The following is a 10,963-nucleotide window of genomic DNA, read 5'->3' as shown; positions in this document are numbered from 1 at the left end:
GCCCCCAGCAAGTGCACGAAGGGCTGGCTCTTCCAGAAAAAGGGAAGTTCTTGTAGCTTTGCATAGAGTTTGTATTAATTTCCCTTAGCCCACCGCAGTGAATAAAGTGTAACTCCAAACTCTCAGAGCGCTGTTTGTTTCTTGTCCGGTTTTTCTGTAACAGTCATATGATTTTTTCTTTTGATCTGTTAATGTAGTGAATTACATTTCTTAGTTTTCAAATGCTGAATCAGCCTTGAGTTCTGGAAAATCCTACTTTATACAAATCTTTAAAATATATTGCTGTATTCAAATCTCTGATATTTGGTCAATGAATGATACAGCCCTTTTAGATAACAGATTTTCATTAACTATTTGAAAATGCTTCTGTGTTTATTCTATGCTAATCTGGTACAGGCACTTGTAGGCATTTGTGTCTAACAAATTTTTTTAACAATTGTACGCAGCAATTTTATTTTAATTCCCTTTTTTTGTCTTTTTTTTTTTTTTTTTTACAAATTAGCTAACTTATAATCAGATAATATACACAATTTTTTAAGGTCCCTCACATACTAACCCAGAGAGCTAAGACCTGAAGCTCAGTTGTCTGGCTCTATTAGTAGATTCTTTTGTTGTTATTATTAATCATCTCTGGATAATATTTATTCTGTAGATTTTTTGAGAAAGTAGGAGGGGTTTGGAGATAAAGAGAAAACATAAATGTGAGAGACACATGGATTTGTTGCCTTTCCCAGATGCCCTACTAGAGGCTGGGGAATCAAATCTGCAACCCAGGTGTGTGAGCTGGATGCAGGATCAAACCTAAACACTTGAGTGCATGGGCTGATGCATTAACCACTGAGAAAAACCGGACAAGCTTGGCTCTGGAATCTTACTAGTAAGACTAAGCTGTCATTATCATTTTAGAGTTTACTTTCCTTTTGAGACTGGATCACAGAAATCTGAAACAAGCTGAATTTCCAAAATAAGTGCAATTTAAGTGTGTGAATAAAACTAGCCACAGACTGGTTTGTATATACTTCAACTAACTATGAAAGCTCTGGTGTAGCGAAAAAAGAAGGATGATATAATAGTGACCCTGAGATTGTTCTGTGGTCCTAGCTGTGACTCTCCAATATAGCTGCATGTTATTACCATCTTAGAAACTTTAAAAAAATACTGGTTACTAGGATCTCATCTAAAAAATTGAATTGCAACCTCAGGGAAGGAACATGGGCACAGGTATTTTATAAAATTCTCCATGTGCTTCTCATAGCTATCTATGTTTTAAAACTAGGGAGTTTCCACACATATTTGCAAATTGTACTTTCTGACATTCTTATCCTGCCTTATCTTCTGATCCTACATAGCTCCCTTGCTTAGAAAGACTTCATGTCTTACTTATTTTAGGATCTATAAACATACTTATCATTTTCACGCCTCCCCATTCATTATGCCCATCAGATAAAATTGTCCTCTAAACTGTAGGATTGGCTTTGATGACTTCTCTGTGTGGCAACATCCCAGTCACTGCCAGGACATATAATCTCTCTGTGTCCTTTTTCTCCTGATATTTCTTTTCCTTTAGCAGTATTTAAAATAAACTACTCAACATAGTGGAGTTAGCTGAGGTTGCACAGATAAACAAGACATCCTCCCTTTGTACTGTGTCTTCTTGAGGTGGGTAACATGGGACACACATTATTGTGGGTGGGTTTTTTTGTATAGTATTGCTGTCAGGACTACTTCAGCTCTGGTCCTTCTGGGAATAATTGTCCTGGTTCTCTGAAGGATAAATTGAGCATTCAAAATGCATGTATTCTTAAATGCTACAGGAGATAGTTTCATTGAGTTTTTCCCTATATGTACCACTTAATATGCTTACTTTTAATTGATTTGGGTGCAGAAGGAAAAAGGGGAACAGTCTTCCCTATGAAAAGTAAAGGGGTTTAGCCCTGTATGACTCAGCTGTGGGAGTGTCAGCCTCTCCTTCTCCCAAGAAGGTTCCCTAGTTTGATTTCTTGTCAAGGACAAGTACCTAGTTTACAGGTTCAACCCTGTCACTGGTCTGGGTACCTGCAGGATGTCTCTCCCTCTTTCTGTAGTTCCCTCTTTCTCTCTCTCCTTCCCTCCTACCCTCCATTCCTTCCTGTTTCCCTCCTTCCCTCTACCTCTATTCCTCCCTTTCAATCTCTGAAAAGCAATGAAAAAATAATCTTTGGATAGGAATTTATTTAAAAAGTATGGTATTTAATGGTATTCACCCTTCCGCAGGTTTCTCCTATCTTATCACCTAGGAGTTTTAAAGTTTGCATTTTATATTAGGTTTGTGCTTCATTTGGACTTAATTTCTGTGATGGGTATAATGTCTGTGTTTACGCTTATTTTATTGGATGTGGATATCCTGTTGTTTAGGCACTATTTTGAGAAACTATCTTAGCCTCATTGTAATACCTTTGATCATTTGTCAAAAATCAGTTATGAATATTTAAGGGGGTCTGTTTTGGGATCTCTGTTTTGTTGAATTAATCTCTGTTCTGTTGAATTATCTTGTCTTCTGTTCTGCCAAGGCCCAGTCTTGATTATTGAGTTACTTATAGTGACTCTTGAAGTTGAGTAGCATCAATCCTCCAACTCTTTTCTTCTCCTTCAATAATCTCTGGCTATTCTGTTTTTGTTATTTCCCTTTCCATATAAACGTTAGAACTGGTTTAATAGCAGCCACACAGTAACTTGCTGGGATTTTGATTGGGACTGTTTGGAATCTATAGGTCAACTTGGGAGTAACTGACATCTTGACAGCAAGGAGTCTCCCTATTCAGGAACATGAAATATCCCTCTGTTTATGAGTCCTCAGGCCAGTTAACATAAAATCAATACCTCATGCTTCAGCACATTTGGTTTGAACTATTTTTGTCAGCCTGACTATACAGACTCTATTTTAAGTGAGCTGGGCTATACTGACTTGATCTCGTTTTCTTCACTTATTCCTCAGAGAAAATGATTCAATATAAAATTTATTTAGTGCATTGTACTGTGTAGTCTCAATTTCACTCCTGAGCTTTCTTTCTCTTATGATCTTATTATTTCCACGTTGTACATGAGCCTAAGTTCAAAGCTGACTGCCTAATATATATCTGGGAGCTTTTTAAATATTCCTGGTGGTGAAATTGTACTATAGCTTTATGAGATGTCCCCTTGGGGGAAATTAGTTAAAAGGAACATGACAACTCTCTGTACTATTACTTACAGCTTCATGAGACTCTCCATTTTTCTCAAAATAAAAAGTTTTATAAACCAAATCTCCAATAGAGTCTAATGTGCTCCCCGTGTGGCAAAATACTAATGGCCTATATATGGGTGTAATTACAGTTTCCAAAATTTATTCTTCTCTTTCTTGCTTTGATTCTTCTTCCTTTCCAACACAATAACTTGAAAAGCTTTCACATCTCTCCTCCATTTTAGGGTTTTAAAGCACTGTTTATTACTTTATCCCCACCCCATACTTCTGATATCATAAAATTATCCCTAACCTCTTGCTGAGGGAAGGCCTATTGAGAAATATCTGAGTGGCATCTCTCACAAGCTGTTTTACACAGAAAACCTCTGCCTTATGTTATTATGAGCCATGTATTTTAACCCCGTCAAGCTCCTCATCAGCAAGCCAGTAAAGGGGACTCCCCAGCTGGGTGAAGGTGGTTGACAAAGAAAGGGGAACAAAATAGACACCTTTTCTAGAGCTGTAAGCCTCAGGTTCTACTGCCTCCTGTTTCAGGGAGGTTGGGTGGGGAGTCTATGGGCTGGCCATGGTGTGCAGCATTGCTGTGAGGCCTGCTCCAGGTCAGTCCTTCCTAAATGTTGCTATATTCTGAGGAAAAACGGAGATTCTATTTCTATATTTCCTTAATTGGTGTAAGGTTTCTGTGGGCTGAGCTATGGTTTGGAAATGAACAGCTCCTTCTTAAGTGTGATGAGAACGTGTCCTGGGGTTTCTCTCAAGTCTTTATGAGGCCTCCTGTTCACATGTATGATGCCTTGATCCTGTGAGTTTGTGCAAAGAAAAAAGGGAAAGTCCAATATATTTAGGAATCTAGGGGAGTAGCAGGTCCTTTGCTTGTAGGAAACTTTCACTTATAAGTAGGAAATTTGTCTCTGTGTCATATGTTGTAAACATTCCTTTTGGGTTTTTTCTTCAGAGTTGATAAAATGTCTTTCTTCTCATCATGTATCAAAATTATTTTCATCACTGCCTTGGCATTTCCTCTTTACTCTGGTGAGTACATTTCAATTCTGGATGAAGCTATTCCTATATCTTAGAAAGTGCAGGAGACTTCTATTATCTTGAAATGGAGCATCTTCTTTTATTGGGTATGTAATATTTTAACTGGCAAAATGAAAGGGGGTAAGTTAAAGAGCCCTTTAAGAAATTACATCTGTGGATTGCTTTTTCTCTTTTCCATTCCTCTATCAGTGGACTCTAGAGCAATGGAAGCAAAGAGGTGGGTTTGAATGAGCAGAACTTAGCTATTTGTTCATTTATGACAAAAAATTATTTACCTTATTTACTATTATATTTTGGAGGTCAGATTCTGTTTGCTAAATGCAGAGTATAGGCAGTAATGATGTCTACTAGATCTGACATTCCTGGCAATCTGATTTGTTGTATGCCAGTTCTGAGGCCATTAAAGTAAAAACTTTGTGTGAGGGGAGAACTCAATCATCCCTCACCTGGAAATTTATCTCTCTTTAGTGCAAAGAGACTGAAGAATTTGAGTAAAGTAGTTGTAATGTGTTAAACAGATCATGGATATTAGAACTAATTACTATTTCTTTAAGTCGTAATTAATTTCTTCAAGTTAGATGACTTTATGCAAGGCATATTAGAGACATTAAACAAGCCAATGTCTTCTCTGACTAGAATGTCTCATTTATTAAAAAATGAATTAAAAGAAACATGGTATCTTCACAAGAGATTGGTCATTGCAGCACAACACTTAAACGTATTTTTCACAGATAAGAATAATTTAGAATTACATTTCCAGATTTGGAGTTATTTTGTGAGCTGACTGTTTAGATACTACCACAAAAGGCTCATCTCAGAACCTGGAGGTACTCAGTAGGCAATATGTGTAGTATTTTGCTATTAAAAGTTATAGGTTCTTCTCAGAGACTCTGATTGTTTTCCTATTCTTTTTATTTTTACATTTTCTTTTGTGTGCTCGTTGCAGGAAATTCTCTTGCACTTGCAAGACGCGTGCGCAAACCGGTAAGTTTAATTTTGATTAATTTTAAAATTGAAAAGGTGAAATTTTATTGTTCCATATTATAGGTTTTAATGGGAAATTTCATCAAACAGCCCTGTCAGTGTTGCTCAGTGGTTAACCTTCCACCCATTAAGCACGAGGTCCCTAGTTCACTTCCTGGTCAGGGCACATGCCCAGGTTTGGGCTAAATCCCCAGTAGGGGTATGCAGAAGGCAGGTAATGGATGTCTCTCTCTCTCTCTCATTGACATTCCTATCTATCTATGCCCTCTCCCTACCTCTTTAAAAAAATTCACGAAAAAAAATGTGTAAAAGAGTAATTCTTCAAAAAATTTTTTTAAAACTGTGCCATTATTATGCTAGATTAAATGAAATTAAGCCAGCCTAAAAAACTATTTGGTATTTTGGACAAGATAAAAATAACCTATTATTTCAAAGATTCCATTATTGGGTATCCTTGTTATTTGCAAGCATCTAATAAAGGTTACAGTGCATTTAAAGTAGAATTGTGGCCCTAGCTGGTTTGGCTCAGTGGACAGTGTGTTGATCTGAGGACTAAAGAGTCCCAGGTTTGATTCAAGTCAAAGGCACATGCCCAGGTTTCAGGCCTCTTTCCCCAGGCGATCCTGCTGGAGACAGACAACCAATGATTCTCTCTCATCTTTGATGTTTCTCTCTCCCTCTCCCTCTCCCTTCCCATTTGGAATCAATAAAAATATTGTTTTAAAAAAGGAATTCTGCCTCAATACTGTAACTTAGATTCGTACTTGAATTTCTAACTTGCGCTGTGTAGTCTCCACCACTGTATGAGCCATTAGTTAAAATCTCTTTCTGTCTCTTCTTTAAGAAATAAATAAAAGAAAAAGAAAAAAATAAGTAGAATCATTTAGCCTAGCAAAACAAGAGGATTACAAATATTATTCACTTAAAGGTGGATAAATTAATAATTTTCATATATTTACAGAGCAGAATATTATATAGAGGGAAGAAACATCTAAATAGTTAAAGTTTACAAAGACATTTTTAAAGCTGGTATATCAGAATGTATGTCATTTTTTTAAATTAGGTAAATTACCAAAACTGACATTACTACCCAAATTTTATATACCTAGGCAAATACAGTGGGGCCTTGACTTATGAGTGTCCCGACTAACGAGTTTTTCGAGATACAAGCTGTCTCTCGGCCGATTTTTTGCTTTCAGTTGCGAGCTAAAATTCGGGTTACTAGCAAGCTCCAGACACCCCACCATTAGTTGGTGCAGCGAAAATCACAGTGCATGCCACAACATCAGCCCAGTATCACCTGTTTCACTTGTTCACAACTGCTTTGACATACGAGTAATTTGAGTTACGAGCTCCGTCATGGAACGAATTAAACTCGTAAGTGAAGGCCCCACTGTACTAATGTATTGAATATGTACATCTATGCTGATAATCTCAATGTATCTGATACTCTAATAGTGAAATCATTGAGAAATATAGGGAAAATATTAAAATTTCATTTACTACACCTTGTGGCATGAAATAATGGGAAAATCTGATGCAGGTATGAGGAGAAGTGCAACAAGAGTGGGCAATTTATAAAAATACATTCAGACATTTGTCTGTATTTTATAAATGATTCAGGGTTTGTAAAAATGTATCAATAATATTTTATGACTAAGTGGGAATTATTTCCAAACCTCATTATAGATTTTCATTCCATTTGGATGCATGGCATCTTGTACTAAGGTTAAAGAACATTTTATTGAAAAAGTTCATTACCTGACAAATTTTATGTTCTTCTTTATGTTTAACAGCCAAACTGTGATGCATATAAGGGTCGATTATTTACTTGCTCCAACCGTGTGGATCCAGTCTGTGCAAACAATGGTCGTACTTACTACAATGGATGTGTTTTCTGCGCTGTAATGTTGTAAGAACACCAAATAATGAAGAAACCATCACAAATGATAGGAAAACCCAAGTTTCTGAGAAAGAAACACTACTTGACTACAGAAATTTAAAATCCATCAAATGGGCCTATTCATGCTAGAGGGTATCCTCTGATTTTTGTCCACCTTGTCTTTTGAGCTCCATGACAGTCTGCAAACCTTCTTTAGAGAGTAGGGCATTCCAGGTCATTTCCACCCAAGCTCGTTTTCTATGTCCTTCACTCCAAGGAGTTTGCAGTCTAATGGTTCAGCCAGCCTTCGCAGCTCCCTCCTCATTTTCTCTCAAATTTATTTCCTCTTATTTGATCCGAAAATTGGCTTCTACTTCTAGAGAATCATTCAAACAATCTCCAATCCTATCCTCTCTCCAGTATGAGAGGGTTCCGAGACCGATCCAGGACTGAACACGTAGGAAGAGTCAAGTAGCCCAGATGAGGGAAGGATGTGTGCAGGGCTGGGGAACACATGGGTCCCAGCTGCTGGCTGAGGTGGAGCACAGCCTCTTCACAATGGGCACTTAATGCAATACCCAGGTAATTTTAAATGCTGCTTATAACAATTTCTCTTTCTCTTTTTTTCTTTACAGAGACACTTATATACCATTTAAATTTCACCATTATGGGAGATGCCTGGATACTTAGGGCAATCCTATTTTGCAGTGGATTCTACAGCCAATCAGAGACTTTTCAATCAGGGAGTTAAATTCCTAGGTGATCAGACAAAGCCTTCTATTCTATACAAGATGGAAAATAGAGTGTTTAAAATTGTCTCTCACTACTAAGAACTTCTGATTTTCATTCTCTGTTCAATAATTAAATAGCAGTTGAAAAACTATCTTAATCATGGGTTTGATAATATAACACATAATAGAATTTATAATCGTAAATATTTCAATCAATAGAATTTTAAATTATATTTTCATTTTTCAAAATACCACCTTGCAACAAAAAATGCTGGCAGAGTAAGTGGATGCTTCGTGGAGATGCTCCCAGGAACAAACTGAAATTACGACTAACATACAGAAAAACTTCCTGAATAATCAATGCAAAACAGGCAGAAGACAACCTGAAGACCCGAAGACCGAAAGTGGAGACCGCATAGCAACGGGTAGGAGGGGTGGAGGTGTGAAAGCTCTGGCCAGGCACCCACAGACTGCAATTGAAGTCCTGGAGACATATACCAGCTGTGGATGATTGCCAGTGAGAACTCTGAGATCTAATCCCCAAGCTGTGCCCCCACCACCAGCAGAGAGCACAAATACTAACAAGGGTACCCATATAACATCTGTCTATGAAAAGAAGCAGGGTGCTGTCTGCCAGGGAGTGACAAACCAAAATTCTGGCACCCTCTTAAAGGGCCATTGCACAAAATGTCCTGTGAAGTCACCCACCTGTGCTCTGGGAGAGAGAGGGTAAAGTGAACTGGAGCTGTGAGAGTAGAAGCCAGGCCTGGGGACTAGAGAGTATAGCTCAGAAGGCAGACACCCCAAGTTTCCTGGTCTGAGTCATTCTCTCACACAGCAAAGGACATCTTTTCCACATATTTCCCCCTTGCCTGGGGGGAAGATAGTTGATACACCTTATTGGAAAACACCTTGCCCTGAGGTCATTAAGAGATAAAAAATATAAAATAGCCTGCAGGAAGAAACAAATACCCTCTAGCCTGTTGAAAAACTCTCAACACACAAGAGGATGATTGCCTGGGGGGCAATTCAAGTTGGAATCCTATCAGTCTGTAGACAGAGGGGGTCTCTGGAGGCTTTGAGTCTTTGCCTGACCTAATTAGTCAGAAACAGTCTTTAACCCTTTGCAGTCCAATGTTACTTTTGGAATTCAAACAGTCTGGTCCAAATCAATTAAGGGGATTAAATGTTGAAGTTTTTAATGTTCTTATTGCTTGACATTGGACCTGCTCCTAGCACGTGGTCTGTCGAGTCAGCCTCGAGGTTGGACCGAAAAGGGCTAACACTGTCCTGCACTAGAGATTGAGAGGTGTAGAGGGTATACCTAGTACATAGTCACAAACCCAAACTGACAGCCAAAATGAGACAAGAAACAACCCCCAGATAAAAGAACCAGATAATTCTCCAGAAGAAAAGTTAAATGAAGCAGAGGTAAGAAATACAACTGAACAGAGTTCTGAGTAATGATTGAAAAGATGCTCAACAGCATAAAAAAATGATATAGTAACTATGAAAAAAAAACACCATCTGAGATAAAGAAAGACATAATGAAAATAAAGAACATTGGAAGGAATACACAACAGATTAGGGGAAGCTGAGTATTGAATCTCTGAATTAGAAGACAGAGTTGAAAAAATCAATCAGAGAACCAAAAAGAAAAAAAACAAATTAAAAAACAAAAGGAAAATTTAAGGGAGCTGTGGGACAACATGAAACATAACAATATTAGAATAGTGGGTGTGCCAGAAGAGGCAGAAAGGGAGAAAGGAATAGAGAATGTGTTTGAAGAAATGATGGCAGAAAACTTCCCTAACCTGGTAAAGATAAAAGTCACACAAGTTCATGAGGCACAGAGAACCCCAACCAAGAAGAACCCAAACAGGCCCATGCCTAGACACATCATAATTAAAATGCTGAAAATCAAGGAAAAGGAGAGAATCTTAAAGGCAGTAAGAGAAAAGAAAACTGCTACGAACAATGAGTTCACATGAAGCTGACACCTGATTTTTCATCAGAAAATCCATAGGCTAGAAGGGAATGGCATGGAGTACTCAAGGTAATGGAAAGCAAGGATCGGAGACTAACATTACTATATCTAATAAGACTATCATTCAAAATAGATGGGCAAATAAAGAGCTTCCCAGACAAAAAAACAAAAGGGTAAAGCAGTACATCACCACGAATCCAGCATTACAAAAAATGCTAAAGGACTGCTGTAATGAGTAGAAGAAACAGAGAGAGAAACCTAGCCATACTGAATTAAAATGGCAATAAATAAGTACCTATCAATAATAACGCTAAATGCAAATGGATTAAATGCTCCAATCAAAAAGCATCGCGTAGGTGAATGTATACAAAAACATGACCCAACTATATGCAATCTACAAGAGATCCATATCAAAACAAAAGACACACAGAAGATATGAATGCACAGGAAAAAACTTTCCATGTAAATGGAAAAGAAAAAAAATAAGATGGAGTAGCAATACTGATATTCAACAAGCAGACTTTAAAAAAAAGGCCATCATAAAAGACAACAAAGGTCACTACATAATACTAAAGGGATCAATCCAACAAGAGGATATAACCCTGGTAAACATATACGGACCTAATATAGGGCAACCTAAATATATAAGAAAAGTTCTGGGGGACTTTAACAGAGATTGATAACAATACAGTCATAGTAGGGGACTTTAACCCTCCTCTGACTTCACTGGATAGATCTTCCAGACAAAAACTTAACAAGGAAACAGAGACTCTAAAGGACACAATGGATAAGATGGATTTAATGGACATTTATAGAATACTAGAGGCCCGGTGCACAAAATTAGTGCACTAGCATGTGGGGGGGGTGTCCCTCAGCCCGGCCTGTGCCCTCTCACAGTCTGGGACCCCTCGGGAGATAACGACCTGCTGGCTTAGGCCTGCTTCCGGGTGGCAGAGGGCAGGCCCAATCCCTAGGTGCAGCCCCTGTTTGGGCTCAGAACAGGGCCGATTGGGGAGTTGGGGCCCTTCCCCCTGTCATGCACAGAGAAGGGAAGATCAGGGGGTTGGGGTGCCTTCCCCTGTCACACACAGAGCAGGGCAGATCTGGATGTTGCGGCA

General features: G+C 38.3%; 1 protein-coding gene across 1 annotated transcript in view; it reads left to right on the top strand.

Moving 5' to 3' along the window:
• Positions 1–3,607: 3,607 nt before the first annotated feature.
• The window catches only part of LOC102763195 (liver carboxylesterase 1-like), a 32,467-nt gene continuing 25,111 nt past the window's right edge, over positions 3,608–10,963 (top strand). The window contains 3 exon segments of the mRNA XM_015561224.1: positions 3,608–3,674; positions 5,208–5,245; positions 7,042–7,157. Coding sequence (XP_015416710.1) covers positions 3,608–3,674; positions 5,208–5,245; positions 7,042–7,157 — 221 coding nt within the window.

This window comes from Myotis davidii, unplaced genomic scaffold (genome assembly GCF_000327345.1).
Source record: "Myotis davidii unplaced genomic scaffold, ASM32734v1 scaffold716, whole genome shotgun sequence".
NCBI classification, from domain to species: domain Eukaryota; kingdom Metazoa; phylum Chordata; class Mammalia; order Chiroptera; family Vespertilionidae; genus Myotis; species Myotis davidii.
The sequence above is the reverse complement of the archived record's forward strand: the minus strand, read 5'-3'. Positions and strand labels throughout refer to the sequence as shown.